General features: G+C 61.4%; 1 protein-coding gene across 1 annotated transcript; it reads right to left on the bottom strand.

The window, feature by feature from the left end:
• Positions 1-1,675: 1,675 nt before the first annotated feature.
• On the bottom strand, positions 1,676-15,208 carry BGN (biglycan). The gene is made up of 8 exons (XM_017639992.3): positions 15,018-15,208; positions 6,602-6,853; positions 6,162-6,274; positions 5,448-5,661; positions 4,786-4,896; positions 4,435-4,528; positions 4,178-4,316; positions 1,676-2,820 (listed from the first exon to the last, which is right to left on the bottom strand). The coding sequence occupies exons 2-8, from the start codon at positions 6,840-6,842 to the stop codon at positions 2,623-2,625; spliced, it is 1,110 nt and encodes a 369-aa protein (XP_017495481.1). The 5' UTR covers positions 6,843-6,853; positions 15,018-15,208; the 3' UTR covers positions 1,676-2,622.
• Between the last annotated feature and the right edge of the window lie 4,296 nt (positions 15,209-19,504).

Below are 19,504 nucleotides of genomic sequence, written 5' to 3'. Positions count from 1 at the left end.
GTTGCCATCGGGCTTTTTTAAAGCCCAATCAGTCTCAACTCTTTAGTATTATTATTATTATCTAATAGACTGCAGCACACTTGGTAGCAGAGTGACACTAAGTGATCGTCTTTGACCAGCTGCTCTGTGTGTGGAGCCCTCCTTTCCAACCACGACCCACAAGCCCTTGCCAGGCATGGCCCTGTTCACCTACCTGGGCTCCTGCCATGTGGCCTGAGAGGTCCCCTGGGTGCCTCATAGCCCGTGGTCTGGGCGCAGTGAGGATCCCGCCTCCAGGGCACTATCCCCTAATGTGCCGGGTGACCCGCCAGGCCCACAGGACGCCTTCCCTGTGGTCCAGCCACGGGGGTCTCCTTTGCACCTACCAGCATTATTACACTTGTCCCTGCTTGTTGTGGTGCCTGCATCCCTGAGTGACAGGGATGCAGAGAGGAAAGACAGGGCAGGAAGGCAGGAGGGAGACAGGAAGAGACAACAGAGATCCACAAGGGGCTGTGTGGGGCCTGGTGCCCTGGACCTGCCCACAGAGAAACGCCTGAGGGCTCCATGCTTCTGTCTCCTCCAGGCCCTGGTGACAGCTGCCCTCCTCCTGGCCAGTGAGGGGACCTGACTGAGGCCCTGACTTCTGGCCCCTGGCCAGTGCCCTTGCTCTGAGCCTGCCCAGTTCAGCAGAGATTGCCAGGCCTTGGAGCACATGGCCCAGAATAGTGCTATGAGCTGATGGGTGACATTCTATCCCTGTGCCACCATGCTGTGTCGCCTCCCATCCCCAAAAGGAGAAACCTGGGGATGCTGGGCACCCCGGTGCCAGGCCAGGCAGAAGGGCATGCAGCTGGGTATGCAGAGCCAGCGTGCAGCGTCTTCAGGCAGCTTCTCTTCTGGGCCAGCCCTTCTGGGGGACTTCCATCGGTGGCCCTGGCTGCCGCCTCAGCCTGGGAGGCTTACTACCTGAGGGGGACTGCTCTGAGGACTGCCCTCCCGGCAAGGACTACCCTTTCTGGGGCACACCTGGGTCCCTGGTGAGCAGGTGTGCCAGGCTGTGCCCTGGACCCTCTCTCGGGAAGCAGCACCAGCACGCTGCAGACTGGGCTTGGCTCTGCTGGCACACAGCTGACCTACTGGGTCGCACAGTATGCTGCCCTGTTCCTTGAGGCCCTTCCCTCCAGGGAGTGCGCCCCCTGGCGCTGACTTGCATGCAGCCCACAGCTCTGACTGCCTGTCTGACCAGCATTTTTCTGAGGCCCCAAGCCCCATCAGGTCCAGCAGGCAGCGCCCCCTAGGATTTCCAGATTCCCCTCTCCGGGCAGGGGTCTAGCCTGGTGCTCTGCAGCCGACAGGTGCTTTGCAAATGCCCCACGCTGGGAAGGCAGGCGCTGCCTCGACTGGGCCTGTTTCAGGAGCCCAGCCTAAGGACAGCTGGGGCATCCCAAGTACCTAGAAGGCAGGGAAAGGGGCCAGTCTGGGGCTTTCCATCTAGTTGCCGGGGGTTTCCTTTCCCAGCCCCAGACCTGAGGGTGCCAAGGACCCTCACCTGAGGGCAGGGAAAGCAGCAAAAGGGAAGTCCAGGGCTCTGAGTGGGCTCCCAGAGAGAGCGAGCCTGGGTGCCAGCCGCAGCGGTCCTTGCGGTTCTCCTTTCTGCTCGGTGCCAAGTGCCACCAAAGGCTGCGCACAGAGGCATATTGCACAGTGTTTCTTTAATTGAAAGACAACAACCGACCTCAGACACAGCCCCTCCTCAAGCTGGGTGTGATCGCTTGACACTCCCAGCACACCAGGAGCTGGAAAGTGAGGGGAGAGGAGACGTAGCTGTCATGGGGGAAAGGGGAACAATGAAAAGCATGCTGGGGACTCTGGGGGGATGCTGGGTCCCTCTTGATTGTGGAGCACATGGCGAGGGGCTGGGCAGCACCTCCACCTGCCTGCCTCCTCCAGGACTGTGCAGGCTTGGGGGAAGGCCTGGGCAGGGCAGGCCGGGAGGCATCTGCCCCCCCACCTCCCGGCCTGTCTGGGTAGGGGATAGGCAGAGGCCCAGCGAGACACAGACCAGAGCCAGTCCACGGATGTGAGAGAGCAAAGGGAAGAAGAGGGAGAGACCAAGAGAGAAGACTGGTCCAGGGGCCAGGGGGGGGTGACGTGTCTGAGGCCAAGGGCAGCAGGCCAGGCCAAGGAGTGTCGGAAGCTAGAGGACGGGAGGGGGGAGATGTGGAGAGCAGGTGGGACGGGCTTCACGGGGCCCACTGACTCCATCCCTGTTAGCCCCCACACCCCCCTGCCCGAGGCCCAGAGACCATTTTCCTTGAATTGAACCCTTGGACAATTTAGTTTTAAGGTGGACGGGAAGAAAACTTCATGCAGGCACCTCTAAATGCTATGCTGTGGGGCAGGGCAGCTCTGAAGCCAAGGGGCATGTGATGGGGGCTGGGCCTGCTACCCCATTTGTTTGCTTGGGAGTCAGGGCAAGGGCATCAGGGGGCAGAAAATGGGGACTGGGGATCCTGGGTGGGGCTGGGTTGGGTGCAGCTGGGCACTCGCTTCGACCCATCACTCTGCCTCCCTCTTTAGGTCCTCGGCTGTGCTACCCAGACACCCGCCCCCAGGCCACCACAGCATCTGCTGCTGCCTCTACTTTTTGTAGTTGCCAAACTGGATGGCCAGGCGGTCGGTGACACAGCGGAAGGTGGCTGGCTGCACTTCCCAGTAGGGCACAGGGTTGTTGAAGAGGCTGATACCATTGTAGTAGGCCCGCTTGACCCCAAAGCCCACTGGGCAGAAGTCGTTGACGCCCACCTTGGTGATGTTGTTGGTGTGCAGATAGACCACCTGTGGGTAGAGGGACAGGGCCTAGGCTCAGTACCAGCAGCCCAGTCACCCCTGACTGCCCTTCCCAAGTCTGTTCTGGACTGGGTGAGCTGGGCAGAGGTCAGAACATGGAGAGCTCGGGCCCTGCCTCCTGGCTGAGCCCCACCCAGGCCACCTCATGGGTATCATTTCATTGCATTGTATTCTAGCAAGGCTGTTTGAGGGCCTGGGCATGGTTGTTAGGTGGGTGTTGGCTGGGGTTAAGGCACTGGCATGTGACCAGGGGCAGGGATGAGAGGCTCAGGTGAGGTATGCGGTGGAGGGGGGGCGTGAGCGGCACGTGCGGGGCAGGTGGGGTTGTCAATGCAGGAAAGATGGCATCTCGGGCTTACAAAGGGTCCCTGGCTCTCCTCTCTGGGTTCCTTGGGCTCTAGGGCTACCCCCAGAGGAGCAGCCTCTCACTCCAGAAAGCTGGGGTCACTGGAGGAGAAAGAGCCTGCAGGATGACCTCCTTTTCTTAGTCCTCAGGGGCACATGCCCTCTAGCAGCATCCCCCCTCAACTCTCTGAAGTCAACTCGCTCCTAGGGGAGTGACAGAAAGAACGTGCAGGAGGGTGGATAAGGGGGCCCAAGCTCTCTGACTGTGGCAGTGCCCACTGTATGTGGAGAGGACACTGGCCACCAGAGGGCATGCTCAGCAAGGCTTGAGTCCAATGCCAGACTCTGCAGGACTTGGCCCATGGGAATGGTGGGTCCCTGGCATGTGTTAATAGGTTTGAGGAAGACACTGAGGCCCAGAGCAGGGCTTGGCAAGGACAAGTTCACACATGTGACCGGAAGCCAAGGCAAGGAAAGGGGCCCCTGAGAGAACCCCAGACAAGGCCCTGCACCCCTCATCAGCCCACTTTCAGCCCTGGGCCGTCCTTACCTTGCCACAAATCTGAACACACCCATGCCCAGACCAGTCTCCAACGTCCAGGCCCTGCCACACATTTCTGGTGTCCCACCACCGAGGAGAACTTCAGCTCTGATATCAACCAGGCCAACTCCTGCTCATCCTTCACAACCTCTCTCTACCCTTGTCCTGCCATTCTCACTGTCCCCAAGTGGAGTCCCATGCTCCTTCTCCTCTTCCTCAGCACAGAGTGTTGGCACTGAACTGGCACCTTGTGAGTGCTTCTTTCCAGATGAGGAGGCAGAGGCAGAGAGAGCAGGAGCAAATGGCCAGAGCATGCTGGTCCTGCTCCGCTCGCCACCAAGGCTCCCCGAGCTAGGTCGGAGGAAGGGCAGAGGGCCCAGGAACTGCCAAGGGGACAGGGACTACTTCCCTCCCCCAGTCTTAGAGGACCTGGCGCTGGGGGTTGCCCTCAGCTCTCACCTGGAGGAGCCTGAGATCGGGAAGGCCGGCAGGCACCCTGGACAGCTTGTTATTGTCTAAGTGCAGCTCCCGCAGGGTAGGCAGAAAGCTCAGGCTCCCGTTCTCTATCATGCGAATGTGGTTGTGGCCCAGGCCCAGCCTGCAGAGGGGCAGATGGGATGTACTGACAGGCCAAAGGAGGAGAGGATGGTGGGGTGGAGCCCACAGGCCACACGGCACTGGGAGGGCATGGGCGCCCTCCTCACACCGCAGCCCACCTGTACAGCTTGGAGTATCGGAGCAGGTCCTCCAGCTCAATCGCCTGGATTTTGTTGTGGTCCAGATGGAGTTCATTCAGGGTCTCAGGTAGGTCTGACAGGAAAAGAGGGTGCACTGAGTGGAATGTGGGAGGGGAGGCCATGTGTGAGCTGGTGCTGTGGAGGGGGGCAGGAAGAGAGGCCCTATCTGTGCCCCCGGTGTGGGGAGGGGGCTGCTGAAGCCCTCCCTGAGTAGACTGGTGGCTCGGGATGGCTCCCTTTCACTGCTCCAGCACGGACCTTCCCCCAGGGCCCCCTGCTGGTCCATCTGTGCGCTGGAGGCCAGGCAGCAGGGAAGGGCTGCCTCCTTACCTTTGGGGATGCCAGTGAGTTTGGCCTCAGAGATGCGCAGATAATTGAGCTTCAGGCCGTCGAAAGCTCCAGGTTCAAAGCCACTGTTCTCCAGGGGGTTCCCACCCATCTCTAGGAGAGAGACCCTCTCAGCCGTAGAGCCACAGGCTGGCAGCTGCCTGCACACCCCTGGGGCCTGTTGGCTTCCCGGCTCGGCTGGCCTGAAGGGCCCTGATAGCTTCCTGTTCCCCCACTGCCCCCTAAAAGCAGTTCCACTAATGTCTCAGGCTAACTGCACATTCCTAGTTGTTCAAGACCATGAGGCTTCCAAGGGTCCTGGCATTGACCTCAGAGGGCAGGGGGAAAAAGGGAGGTGAGCCAGATGCCAAGGCAGGCCTCCCGGCAGCCTGCCCAGCCCCTGCTGGTCCCGGTGGGTTGCGCCAGCCCATTCCCTTCCATCTCTCTGTGCTGTCCTGGTTTCTCTTCACCTTGCCCTGGCTGCTCAAGGGCCTGCTCCTAGATGGGCTCCAGAATGTTCTGTGTGACCCACTGGGACTGTCTGTGGTTGGGCTGGATGGCCCAGCCCGCAGCTGCTCCAGCCGGAAGAGGCCTCTCTCCCTGAGCCCCTCCAGCGTGGGGGCTGCAGTGGAGACGAGAAGTGCCAGGGGCTGGGCCGCACTCACCAATGCAGTTCATGTTGCGCAGCCCGCTGAACACACCCTTGGGCACCTTGCGGATGCGGTTGTCATGGATGCGGAGCTCCACCAGGGAGCCAGGCAGGTTGGGAGGGATCTCCACCAGGTGGTTCTTAGAGATGTAGAGCTTCTGCAGCTTCCTCAGGGGGCTGAAGGCCTTCTCATGGATCTTGGAAATCTTGTTGTTCACCAGGACGAGGGCCTGAGGCAGAACGGCAGTGGAGGTGACGGCACCCGTGCTCAGCCCGCCCTGCCCTCTCCTCTCCCTCCGTCTTCTGTCACCTGAGCTAGGGATGTCTGCATCTCGAGGAGATCCGTCTGTGTCACAGGCAGAGGCCAGTGCTGCTACTGCTCAGCACAGCTCCTTGCTGCCCCGTGCCTCACTTTCCCTACCTGCACCCTGGCTACAATGAAATCTTTTCTTCCTATGTTGCTGGGAGCAAACAATAAGATGAAATGTTTTCAGCCAAAAAGGGAGTTGGGCTGAGTGATCCTGTCCTGCACTTACGGCTGCTGACACCCACACATGTGACCTATGACCTGGGTGTTGCCACCAGGCCTGCCTCCAGACTTCTCTCAGAATGCCATGGGTCTCCAGTCCCCTCTTGCATTGCACACAAGGTGCACACACCCACTTTGCCCCAACTTTGCCGCTGCAGACTGCGCACCCCTCACCCCTTGGAAGGGCCAGAGCGGGCTTACGTAGAGGTGCTGGAGGCCTTTGAAGTCATCCTTTCGGAGCTCAGAGATGTCATTGTTCTGCAGGTCCAGCAGTGTGGTGTCAGGGGAGATCTCCTTGGGCACAGCCTTCAGACCTGGGGGCCAGCGCCACCATCACCTGTGTGAGCCCCGGCCCCTGCCCCTGAGTGGCTCAGCACATAGGGACATGCATGCACACAGACTCTGCCACACACAGGTGGAAGCTTTAGAAGTGACAGATGGAGGCTGCTCTTGCTCCCCACTTGCTTGCAGCCAGACAAGTGGACACCTCCCACACTGAAACCAGGACCCCCAAGCCTGCGTGGTGTCACCCTATACCCCCCATGCCCATCCCACAGCTCAGGCATGTACCCCCTTGGTAGGGACACTTAGGCTAGGCCTGCACTTCCACGCACCGCTCCCGCCCCAGCCTCGGGACTGACCCAGGTCGGAGCACTGTACGACCCGCAGGTGGCAGTGGCATCCAAAAGGACACATGGCGCTGAAGGTGGGTGTGAGAGAGTCCAGGTCTGGGACACCTGAGGTCGTGTCGGCACCTGATGCCTCCTCATCGTTCAACACGGGCAGCCCATCGTCCAGGGTGAAGTCCCAGAAGCCCTTCTGCTCAAAGGGCAGTGCCTGGCTCAGGGCCAGCAGGGGCGCAAGGAGCCACAGGGACCACATGTTGGGTGTGCCTGGGAGGCCAGGAAGAGGAGGGGCCATCAGGAGGGCCCAGCCAGCACCTGTACCCACCCTTTTGCCCCTCTCCTGGCCACCGTCCGAATGCCAGGGACTGAGTTCTGGTATATGTTCACTCTGGGACCCCCATCCCTCACTGGAGATAGCCAGAACCCCTGGGCAGTAGCAGCAGGGAGGGAGGGAGGGGAGGAATGGCGTGGGTGGCCAAGAGGCACCTCCTTCCACTCGCCTCCACTCTCAGACAGTACTTGGTTCTGGTGGGCCGGGCTGTGTCTTCCCGGTTAGTGGGTCTCAGCGCTCCTCCCACTGCCCAACGTCCACCACTGCGTCAGCCCACAGCCTGCCTGGGGGTCAGCAAGGCCAGTGGGAAAGCCCAGCATCTGCCCCCAACAGGCTCTGAAGGTATCACTGGGGCCTGGACCAATCCCTCATGCTCAGGACAATGTGGGCATGGTCAGGCTTGCGCTATGGGGGACGGGAACTGCTGCAGCACACCCACAGTTTTCTAAAAATCTGAGGCCAAGACACCAGGCTGGGCATGCTGGGCCAAGACCTGTGCCAGCCCTGGAGGCAAGGCAGACAGGGAGAGGGGTGGCCTCTCTGGCCATGGACTAAACTGTCAGGATAAAGGGGGCATGGCCCCCGGCCCCCACCCTCACTGCTCCCCAGGGCCTTGGCATACCCCCCTGACTCACAGGCTTTCCCCTGGCTTGGCTGGCAGAGCCCTAGGGCTCCCATTCTGCCCCTGCCTCCCTTCTGCCCATGACCTGGCCCCCTAGAGAGGCCATGCCAGGGAAGCAGGCTGCCGCCAGGGTGGCAGGCAGGGTCAGGCTTGTCTGGACGCCCCCAGGCCAGGCAGCAGGGTGAGGGTGAGGGGCAAGCTGCCCCGCCTGACCTGCCCCCACCCTGCGCCCACATCTGCTTGCCTCCTTCGTCCTCCAGTAGAGGCCGCCCCCCATCCAGGGACTCCTCTGCAGGAAGGTGTTGTACGGAACAGCCCTGAGCCCCTGCCTGTCCTACCACCCAGGCTACCTGGATGTCCGGACAATTCCTAGCCAGCCTCATTTTCCTGTCTGTTATAAAGGAATAAGCATGCCTACCCTGCTTGCCTCCCAGTGTCTGGGGTTGCCCTGGGTGCATCTGTGGGTAGGGAGCCCAGCTGGGTCCCAGGGGCCTCCTGCAGACCAAACCGGACTTACCCTAGAGAGGTCCTCACTTGGGGACCACACTGGCCAGGGGAAGGGCTCTTTGGGGCCTCAGTGGGGCAGGGTGAGCGCCTGAGCCTGACTGTGGCCAGTGAAGGTGGAAGGAGGCCCTGGGGGGGTGAGGGCTTCAGAGCCACTCCTGCCTGCTGCTCTCCCAGGCAGGCCCAGCTGATGTGGGGCCAGGCCGGCTGCCAGGGGCCACTGCTCTGCAATCCCCCCACCTCCAGGGCCAGGCACGACTGCCCTGCACCTTGGGTTCTTATCAGTCCCTGGCTTGCCATCCACTCCTTAACTCTTGGGCACCTCCTGAGCAAGATCATTTGACCTACCCTGGCCCCCACCATCCCTGAGGACAGAACTGCACCTGCTGGCGGTGGGAATGGGGCAGCCAGAGCTGTGGTATGCTTCGCGGGCCCACGTGGCCAGCCCAGGACAGGCCCCGATAGTCCTCTTGAGAGCATGGCCACCAGTGACAGGCTCAGAGAGGCTGCCTGCCTGGCCCAGGTCACACAGCGAAGTGAGGGTCCCCGATGCGTGGAAAGCATCCAACCTCCCTGGCTCCTTCAAGCCTCCGACCCTGTGATCACACCCCAGGTCCTGCCAGTCCTGGGCCAGCCCAGCAGGGCCCAAGGGAGCCCCCAAAAGTCCTTGGTACAGAGTAGGGAGAAGGCCCCATGCCTGCCTACCTGGAGAGAGTGTCCCCTCTTCTTCCCCCTGAGTTTGCAACCCCCAGGGCAGAGCAGGGTGGGCCTAGGCCTGCTGCGCCTGCTGCCGCTGCTCAGGGCCCTTACCCAGGGGCCCCAGGGCACCCGGGACTGTGAGGGGGAGGAGCGGTAGGAGAGAGCAGGAAAGGGAGAATGAAGGAGGGGGAGCTGCTACCTCGCAGTGGGGATGAGTCAGCTCTGGCATGCCCAGTGGGAGTCTTGGAAGGCTCTGGGATCCACGGTCCACCTGGGCAGGTGGGAGTGGATGGGGTGGTCTGGCCAGGCCCAGGAGTCTCCACAGGGTACCTCTGCCCTGGAATCTGGCCCTTCTGCCAGGGAAGAGGATGGACAGGTACTGGGAAGGCCAACGAGGGTGAGACTGGCCCCTGGGGCTCCAAGTGGGCTCTTACCCTGGGGTAAGAGGGGCACTAGAGGACGTGAGCCAGCTCAGAGCAGCCATGTGCATGACTTCGCTGCATCTGGGCGCTGCAATGAGGCTGAGGGAGGGGCATTTGGCTCTAGCACAGGCTCACTCCGAGTCGGGGAGGCAGGCTGGGGACTTGGGGGCCCTACACTAGGGCCTCGACACAGAGGCACAGGACAAGGTTTGATGGGTGTTTCCCAGCTCCTGGCTGGGCCCAGCAGTAGGCCAGCTGGTAGAGTGGGGGCCAGGCAGGCCTCCCAGCCCAGATCTCATTTCCCATGGGGAACTGGCATGAGACTCAGAGGCCAGAACTGTGCAGAGGAGAGTGGGCCGGCCAGACACCAAGCCCACAGGAGGCTGCAAGAGACCCCCACAAAGCCAAAAGGAGCCAGGGAGGGGCCTTGAGGGGGCAGCCCACAAGAAGGCCCTCCTGTGTCCAGCACAACTGGTCTCCCCATTTATGGAAGAGAAAACTGAGACCTGGAGAGAGGAACCAACTTTCCTGAAGTCACTCAGCTTGACACTTGGAGCCTAGCTCAGGCAACTCCAGGCCCTGACCTTTTAGGGCTTAGCTGTGCCCCTCAGCCAGGGCGGTCCCCACAGAGTGTGGCTCTACGTGGGCAATGATGCAGAAAGCCTGGGGGAGGGGCCCAAGGCTGCTGCTGTTCCGGGTCAGGGGCTACTGTGCCTGCCTTCTCACACCACCTCACACTGGGACTCCACCTGTGTGTGCGTGCACACACACAGAAGGCAGGTGGGGCCAAGGCCTGGGAAGTTGGAGCCCCCATGGACAGATACTGTGAGACCCATGGCAAACCTCCTCCTCAAACCCGATCTCCCCACACTACCAGGGTTCTGGGCCTCAGTTTCCCTTCACTGGCCTTCCTGGGTGTGTCACCAAGGATTTCAGGCAGGGTCTTCAGCCCCATCACAGTGTGCTTTGAGCTCGCTAGGCCCCACCTCCTCAGAGCAAAGGAAAGATGTGGGAATAGCGGGGAGGCCTGGCGCCCACGGGTATGAGCAAGGGTAGAGCTGGGCTTCCTGGAGCCTGGACCGCTGACCCAATAGGGCCCTCCTTGTCTGGGCCTCTGAAAGCCAGTGCAGTCCTCTGAGCGGGGGGGGGGCCCAGGCCACAGCCAAACAAGACACATTGGCAGCTTCTGAGAACATGGAGGGGCCGTGCCAGGCATTCAGGCTGGGCCAAGGGCGGCAGGAGCAGGACTTGATGTCTGGCATGGCCTGGGAGCTCGCCTGCAGATGTGTGTCCCACGGCTGCCAAGTCACAGACGCTGGGCGCTGTCCCTCAGCCTTAGCCCAGGGTGTCTGGCCCCACCTAGCAACCTGACCTGAACTCTGATGTGCATGCCACCCAGGCCTGCTGGGTCCCTGGGACTGTGTGGGTGGAGAGGGGTGAGAGGGAGGCGGGCGACACAGGGGCCACCAAAGTCCTGCCCTGCCCAGCTTCAACCAGCAGACCAGAGGCAGGGGCACTGCCCAGAGCTGTGCTGGGCAGGTGGCTGTGGCACCCAGGTTGACATCTGGCTGCTGCCTGCTTCCTTCTCAGGCCCCAGCCCACCAGCCACCCCAACAGTTCTAGTCTGCACTTGAGTGTCACCCAGAGAAGGGGAGGGCGTGTGCCACCTGTGGGTCTGCTGGAGCTTACATGCACGGGTGTGTGTGGGGGTGACTAAGTGAGGGGTTGGTGAAGAGGGTGAACCCTGAGCCCCACCCAATCTGCACGTGCACCCCGGCCACCCTGAGCCCACCACCATGCCCTCCAGGCTACAAAGAGAGCTGCTGCCTAGGTGCGGCTGGCCAGGGCAGCTCCATTCTGCTGTGTCCCTGGGTCTGCTGAGGTGATGGAACAGAGCTGTGCCTGCACTGTGGCAGCCTTCAGGGACAGGCTTGACCTGGACACAGGTGCTGGAGGCTGCAAAGGGCTGCGCCAGGGAGGTGACAAGGGGGCTGATGCCATCCACCCACCCCCACCCTGCCAGAAAACATCTGTCTACCTGCGCATGTGTCTGGCCTCATCCTCTGCCACTGCCGACCTTGCCTCAGGCCCTAAAGTCACAAGACCCCACACTCCCTGCCCTGTGCAGGGGCCTGACCAGCCCCAGGTGCCTGGAGAAGACTGCTGCGCAGCCCCCTCACGTGGCCGGGAGGCAATGCCGTTGGTCACCACAGGGCCCTGCTGTGTGGATACTGAGCCCCCTTGCCGACATCATGAAGCCTGTGGAAATGTGGCATCTCTGGCTGTAACCATCAATAGTTCCCCACTGCCCACGGGGCCAGGTACCCTTCCTCAGATGCAGTGCACCCACCGGGCCAGCCCCACCCCCGCTGCCTCTGCCTGTCTGCAGGAAATCGCCTGGAAAAGCCATCATTCCACCTGGGCAAGGGTGTTTCCTCTGAGCATTTTAGGTTCCAGCAGATGCCAGACCGCACAGGGAGATGTTCTCATTCTGGCTCCCAGAGCCTTGCTCCCCCAAGCCAGGCCAAGATAGGGGCCTGTTCCCCGGGCAGGAGAGCACTGCCCAGGCCTCCAGGATGGATGGGCAGCGCCCCCAGCGCCCTCAACCTGAGGAACGCGCCATCACAGGGAGGGAGCAGGCACAAGCTGCTGGAGTCCTTGGTGGCTGTGCTGGGCTCAGGACCGTCTGTGGGGCTGCTCTGCAGGCAGTGGTGGGAGCCTGGTGGGCTCTGGGTAAAAAGATGCTCTCCATAGCCACCCAGGAGGTGCCCCCACCCAGAGTGGAGAGGTTCAGGGGAGAGGCCAAATGGGGTGGGACTGAGGTGCCTCCCAGGAGCCTGGAATCCCAGAGGGGGTGAAGGAGGCCCCAGAGGACCTTCAGGCCCTGCATTCCAGGCAAGGGAAAGGGCTTTCACTTCCTATCTGGAAGGTGGGGGGATGAACCACAGCCCTGGAAGCACTGGGAGGCTGGCTCTGAAGGCTGGAGAAGGGCCTGGCCACGGGGCTGGCCAGTTAGCCGCAGCGGGCATCCCCCCAACCCTCCCCATGACCCCCACCCCATCCCCACTGGCTCCCCCTGGGACTGCATTTGCAGTGAGCACCCCTGCCGTCAGTGTCTGAGCAGAAGAGGATAGACAGCAGGGGTGCTCACTGACGGCCCCAGGCACCAGCTGATGGGAGGGCCCAGAGCTGGCAGACCCGGGTCTGCCTGCCTCCAGAGGGAGCCCACGCTCACCCCCTACCTCACGGCTTACGGCAGGATGCCCTGGGAGGATCATCACCCACCACCTGCCCAGCCCCTTGTTTTGAGCCAAGTCCTTGAGCTGGTGCAGCCCCTCCCACCAGTGGGGGAGACAGGCTTAGGTGAAGGGGTCAGCTTGGGGCAGGGGTCAAGCATTGGGGAAGAGCAAGGAAGGAGGGGTGGGAAGCCCTGCCGGGAGGCTCTGTACAGACAGTCATGTGTGCCCTCCCCCTCATCCCGAGGACTTGATGCTGTCGCTGGAAGGGGCGCTGTGGGGTCTTGTTGGAGTGACTACAGAATATTACTAAAGAAAGGAAAGTTTTCTTGTCTTACAAACACTCCCTTTCCTCCTACCCTTCCCTGTTCATGGTTCTTCAATGGGCCAGGGCCACTGGTGGGACTGGGGAGAAATTCTGTCAGAGGGATGGTCCCCCAAATTTCTGGGCCCCTAAAATCAGCCAGCACAGAAGTGCCACCAAACTCACTGATAAAGGGACTGGGCCTCAGACTCCCCATCTACACAACGTGGACCCTAGTCCCTGTCCCAGGGCAGGGCACAAAAGCAGTGGGTTGGTTAATGCCCACTGTGGCCTGGGTCTTTAGGGCTGAAAGTGGGCCAGTGGGTGGGCAGGCCAGGGTGGCCAGGCAGCCACTCAGCAGCTGGCTGGCTTGCTAAGGGAGTCTTCTGTGCCCCCCCCCGCTCCCAGGCCAGGCTGCTCCCACTGCCTGGTCCCGGCGGCTTGGAGGCAGCTCTGTGCCCACGGTAGCCAGACATGGGCAAGTTCCACACGAAAGTGCCTCTACCCACGTGCCAGCTCTCCCAGGGTTCAGATGGCACAGGCTGCTGCACGTCACCAGGAGGCACTCACCTGCACGTAAGCATTCTCACTCCTCTTGAACCCGCATCCCTGGAGGCAAATTCCCCAGAACCTTCCTGGCACTGAGGGATGGCTCCAGCACCTCCAGCTTGCCTCAATCCCAGTAAATCCCTGCTGTGCAGAGAGCAAACCGGCCAGGGAAGGGCAAGGGCAGAGAGGCAGGAGCCCCCTGAGGACGGGACTGGCCATCGCAGCACCCTGAGTGGCCCCGGAGACAACTGCTCAAGGATAATCTCCCAGGCCTGGCGAGGTCTGCCCTGCCCGTGCCTGCCCACCACCCTGCCCTGGAAGACCCGGGTCCTCCTGCTCCTCTCAGCAGTACCAGCTCAGCAGGCAGCCCTCACTAACCAGGGCCCCGGGCTACCCATGGAGCAGCGAAGGGGTGCTTCACCGCCCAGCCTTCCAGGGCCCTTGGTGACATGCTGCTCTTCCTGGCCACCCCCGCTGGGCCCCTTGGCATGCCACCCATCTTGAGAGCCTGGAGAACAGGGCCCAGTGGCTCTGCCACCTCCCACTCTGATCCCTATACAGTGCTATCATATTAATGCCCAAGTGACTTTGAAGGTTCCCTGGGTAGTATACAGTTAGGAGCTAGCATTTGCCAGTCAGGAACCTTGGGTTGTGGCCCCAACTCTGCCCCTGCCTGGCTGTGCAACTGGGAGTAGATTCCTACCCTCCACATCTCAGTTACCCCCTCTGTACAATGGATGAGGTGGGGGGGCTTTGCATCTACACTTTGCTTTAGACCTGGGACTCTCCTTTCCTGGGACGCCTCATACACCAGTGGGAGGGCTGCCTTTAGGGGATGGCATCTAGTCAGGGAGCTCTTGAACCTCACCCATCCCTAAAGGCACCCATCTTGGGATAATGGTGTCCTAGCTTGGAGGTGGGCTTTGTGGCTTCACATTTACCCAGGGTCCCCTGCAGGGGCTTCAAGCCAGGCCTGCCCAGGATAACATGCCACAGTTGCCTGAGTTTCTTTCTGCCCCCCTCACCCCATCCCGAGTCCCAATACCAGGGGGTTCTGGGGACAGACAGGACGGAGCTACCCAGGAAGCGTCACCCAGGGCCCTGGTAGCCAGGGTTCCATGAACCCATACCTCACCCAGGAGGAGGTGGAGGCAGGGCATTAGCCTGTGCATAAGCCAGGAATATCTGGGCAGCGTGCCTGGGGTGTGCTGGGGAAACCAGGTCTCTGACTAGCCCAGGACTAAGGGGGCTAGTGGGAACCGCTCCCTGGCACTGCACTTGGGCAGCAGCCCAGAGGTACTCCTGACCACGGCCAGGCACAAAGAGCAAGGCTGGCAGCAGGGCAGGATGCACCCCAGACTTGCAGGGAAGGGGGATGCTCTGGGGTGGTAGCCACCGGGAAGAAGCCCGAGGGAGTGGCAGAGAGGGCAGACATGGACCAGAGCTGGGGCAGGCCACTTAGGGGAGGGAAGCGGGGCAGGGAAGGCACCTGGAAGCAGCGGGAAGAGGCGGAAATGGGACAAGGACCCAGGGAGCCACAGGGTGGCGATGAAGGGGTGTAGACCGAGAGCCTGCGGCAGCCTGGGGGCAGGAGAGGCAGCGAGGGAGCCGGAGCCGCAGGGACAAGGGCAGGGGCGCGGAGGGGTGGCATGGGGGCATCTTGAGGATAGTGAGGGGGCAGCGGGGCCAGGGATGAGACAGCAAGGGCAGCTCAAGGCCAGTGTGGGGACAGCAGAGCCAGCGTGGGCTGGCACGGGGCCCTACCTGGGGAGGGGAAGCAGCTGGGTGCAGGCTGTACTTGATGGGCTTGGGTGTCCAGCCGTCCGTGTGTCAGTGTGGGCCAAGCCGTCAGAGAGCCGCCGCTCACTCCTGGGCCGTTGGTGGAGAGAGGGAGACCGAGGCTGTGGGAGGGAGGCTAAAGCCTGGGCGGGCGGGCCGGCTGACGGGAGGGGATGGCGTGGAGGGGCGGGGAGGGAGGGGAGCACGGCGGGGCTGGTGGGGCGGAGAGGGAGGGACCAAGGGAGGGAGGGGGCAGGCTTCCCGGGGCCCCCCTGGCAACTTCAAAGGGAGCAATTTTCTTGAAGACAGCTGGGCTAGTTATACCCCCTGCCCCCCTTCCTACCTCCACCCCCTGCAGCACCCGCTTGCTGCCCCGGGCACATAGTAAAGGGACACAGTACTCTCACACACACAGGACCCTTGGCGGCTCTGGGCAGGCACAGCCTCAGAGAGTCAGACTTTCCACCGTCCAGATGGGGACACTGAGGCCCAGCGAGGGGCGGGAACTGGCTTGCTGGTGCTAGGCCCAGCCGAGGAAGGCGGGAGGGCAGAAATGGAAGGGAGACGAGACGGAGGCCAACTCTGGTTGCCAGTCCAATCAGTGGTCCCTGGACTCCTGCCCTGAGCCTGCCCAGAACCTGTGGTAGCGTTGCCCTGAACAAGGAGGCGGTTCTCTGGGCTTAGGGAGGGCTGCATCTAGGCTCCCAGGCATTCCCGACACCCTACCCCCCACCCCACTCTAGCCCTTTTTCCCTAAAAAAAGAGGAACCAGTCCTGTCTGTGTGGTTTCAGGATGCGACTTAGCTGGGGCCTGGCAGGAGGCCACCGCAGTTTCGGGGTCCTCCCTTGCTTGCCTGCCAAGCTGAGGATGGGGACGCTGATTCCAGGAGGAGAGGCCTGGCCGGTCAGCTGTCTTACTCCATTCCTGTGGGTCCCTAGGACATGATGACCACTCTGTGGGTAGACACTTCCTCTGGGCTGCGCACTGTGCTGGCTACTTACAGGGGCCAAGCGGGCCAGCCCGCCAAGTGTCCCAGGAAGAGGCCGTCATCAGCCACACCCCCCTGAGATTACTGGAGGCTCACTTGAGGGCCCATGTGAGCCCAGCTCCACCTGCGTCTAGAGCCCAGGGCCTTAGCACAACTCCTTCTCCCCATCCAGCAGGGTCCCAGTCCCTCCCCAGCCTGTGGACCCAGCATGCAGCCGGGCCAGGCCAGAGCCAGCTCTTGGTCACAGGCTGACCCTGCATGAAGGGAGACTCCCACAGGAGCCACTTCAGAGAGACCAAGGTGAGGGTTTAGACACAGGGGAACTGAAGTAGCGAGCAAGCTGACATCTGCAAAGGAGACACGGAGTCTGTCAGGGGAAGACACTCAGGCAGGCAATGCAATACAGTGCAGGTGCCCTGCGACCCAGAGAGAAAAGCATAGAGGGCGAAAAGCTCATGGAGCCGAGGCTGAGTGGAGGCCAGGGAAAGGCAGGTGTGAGGGGAGGAGGAAAGGGGTGAGGTCTGAGGGTCTGCGTGCACCCACCCCTGCTGGCCCTGCCTGCTGTCCAGGGCTGACATGCAGGTGGGGTCTAGAAGATTCTGCTTGGGGGAGTAGCTGGGCCCATACCCGCTTTCTGTGCATCAGCATAAGCTGAGGGCTCCCTGGCAGGGACCTGGGACACATGGTGGCCTGACTAAGCTTGGTGCCTGCCTGCAAGAAGCTTTCAGGCTGGGGAACAGAAGGAGACATGGGAAAAGCAGGGTCTGGGTGGGGAGCTCCGGCTGCAAATGGTTGGGACCTGCAGAACGGAGAGGACACGTGCCCTTCCAGACAAGGGGAGTCAATTGGTCTGCCTGTTTGCTTGTGTTTTGTACTGTTTATTGGAGACATATTCAAACATCTGTCAGTACAAAGACTACTATCCTGCAGCCCGTGTAGTCCCACAGAGCTTCAGCATCCCCAGTCAGGCCGGGTAGCAGCAGAAAGAGGGTCCAAAACATGTACACAAGGTTGTGCTCTGTGAAAAAAGCTAGTTGCGAAAGACCACATACGGTATGATTCCACAGGAAAACGTCCAGAATAGGCAAGTCTACAGGCAAAGGAAGTAAATTAGTGGTTTCTTAGGGCCGGGGGCTGGGGCATAGAGTGGTGACAGCTAAAGGGTGTGTGGTTTCTTTTTGGGTGGTGACAATGTTCTAGGTTGACTGGTGATGTTATGTGTTTTTTGAACATCCGTAACCCCGTTGAATTGTACATCTTCAATAGGTTAATTGTATGATATGTGGATTATATCTCAATAAAGCTGTTCGAAAAAATGAATAAAAACAAGCAACTCCATGTAAGACACACCCATTGCTCAAGGAGACCTTAAGCACACTGCTTGCCAAGCAAGGCCCTACCTGGCCTCATGCCCCAGCCGGCCCTCCACTGTGCCCCACACTGCTCTGCAGGCTGGGATCCTAGGAGCTGTCACTCAGGGCCTCGGCCTTCAGGAGTCCCAGTGGGGGTGAAAGAGTCCTGGGCACAGTGGTCAGGGCCGGGCTGGGGAAAGTCCATTCTGAGCGCTCTGCAGCTGGGCTCGGAGCCGCAGGGGAGGGGAACATGACCCTCTTATTTCTTACCTCCCCAGGTTACACACGGCACCAAAACCTCAGGAGGGATTCCTGGAGGAGGTAACTTGGAGCAGACACAGAGGGAAGAGGGACACTGGTGGTGGAAGAAAGAGCACTTGCCGAGGTGTGGATGGGAGCGGGCACAGCAAGGGGACAGTGTCTCCTCCGCATGGCACTGCGACAGTGCACTCTGGTGTCAGTCAGGCTCCTTCCTGGAGGGAGCTTGGGGGTGGCAATGAGGCGACCCCCTGAAGAGGCACGTTATGCACCCGGAGCTCTTCCCTGTGGCTGGGGAATGTGTCTGGGGCAATATTTCTGTAAATACAGTTCTTCTGCCTGGAAGGCTCGTTTGTCTGTGGTTTGGAGTCTACAATAAGCTGTGACTGAGTGCCCGGCCCAAGGCCCACTGAGTCACTCTGCCTGGGCCTCTAATTTGGGGGCCCCTCCCAGACCAGCCAGGCAGCACCTCAGTCCTGGGACTCCCCTTTCCCCCTCCCTGCAGGCCTCCACTTCCTGCAGCACAGGAACAGCCCAGACCCCTGCTTAAGCAGTGTGGGGACAGCACGTCCTTGCTGGCTAGTGGGAACTGGCAGCCTCCTGCCCTCTAGCTGACCAGGAGGCAGGGGAGCGCAGGCATGGGGGACAAGGCAGGAAGGAAGAGAAGGCATTTCCTGAGGCCCCCAGGCTCTAGAGGAGGCTGATGCACAGCAGTGGTCAGTGGTGGGCAGGGCTGCACTAGTCATAAAGGGTGGGGGTGGGGGGCAGAACCTAAACCCTGCCAGCACGAGCCCTTGGGTCATGAGGGCCCTCTCCCAGCATGCCCTGCGCCTCTGGGACACCACTGGACAGGCCTCCAAAGCCCCAGCCTGGACACGTTCTCTAAAGTGCTACAGAGTGTTGGGTGATCCCGCCGGCACTGGCCTGTCCTCAGCCCAGAACCCACCCAGGCCCCTCCACAGAAGCCCCTTCTCCTGCCAGAGGAACCAAGAACCTGGTCCTCTGGACCTGAGAAGGAGCCCGGGGGCGGGTTCAGGATTCCTGGGAAAGTATCGTGCCCGGCCCTGCCAGGCCCCTAGACCACACTGCTAGCTCCCTCCTTTAGCCCTTGTTGGGTCATTGCCCCAGCCTGCTTCCTGGTGCCCAGTCTGGAGCCCCAGAGCACAGGGCAGGTGCCTGGAGGCAGTGGGGCGGTGGGAACAGTCAGGAGCCGACATGAGGATGGAAGGGCACTGAGAGGGGGACAGGCAGGGCTGTCGAGCAGCTGGGGGGCTGCCCCAGGCAGGGCAATCTAAGCCCCTTGCCGTCTGGTAGGTCTGTGTGTGAAGAAAGACCCAGAGTCGACTGCACCCATCCCCCCACAGCTGGTCTGCACCTGTATGTGTCATGGCTTCAGAGCTGCAGGGGGAGGCCCAGGAGAGAAGTAGGCAGGCAGAGGACAGGCTTTGAGCCACTAGTCAGTCCCCTCTGGGCCCCAAACCCGCCTTTGGTACTGGTTCCTGGAAGGCAGAGCCTGGGGCCTGGGTGGTGGCCCAGCAAGCAGGGCTCGCAGGGATTCAGAGGGGTCCTTACACAGGTGGCAGCCGCTGAGACAGCAGAGTCTCCCCTGCTCCCAGCTCCAGCCCACCCAGCTGCTGGTCCCATGAGCCTCTGGAGGCTGGAAAGAGCAGCTGGGCCCTGAGCTTCAGGAGCCATCTGCCAGCCCCCTTCCTGGGCCTTCCTGTCCTCCTGTCTGTTCTTCCCGGCTCCCCATTCTTTCCTTGGGTCTCCCCTCTGCCTCTCGGCCCCTTCCCTGGACACTGAGTCCGTGGGCCTTGACTTCCACACATGCTGCTGGGCCAGAAGCAAGGACATGTGTGATGGTGCCCAAGAG

This window comes from Manis javanica, chromosome X, assembly GCF_040802235.1.
Source record: "Manis javanica isolate MJ-LG chromosome X, MJ_LKY, whole genome shotgun sequence".
In the NCBI taxonomy this organism is placed as follows: domain Eukaryota; kingdom Metazoa; phylum Chordata; class Mammalia; order Pholidota; family Manidae; genus Manis; species Manis javanica.
The sequence above is the reverse complement of the archived record's forward strand: the minus strand, read 5'-3'. Positions and strand labels throughout refer to the sequence as shown.

Bases quoted from the DNA above. Each gene is read 5' to 3' on its own strand.
- BGN (XM_017639992.3), bottom strand. From the start codon at position 6,842: ATGTGGTCCCTGTGGCTCCTTGCGCCCCTGCTGGCCCTGAGCCAGGCA. The intron at 4,529-4,785 runs GTAAGGAGGCAG...TTTTCCTGTCAG, and splicing joins ACTCACTGGCATCCCCAAAG to ACCTACCTGAGACCCTGAAT. The intron at 2,821-4,177 runs GTGAGAGCTGAG...CTCTACCCACAG, and splicing joins CCGATCTCAGGCTCCTCCAG to GTGGTCTATCTGCACACCAA.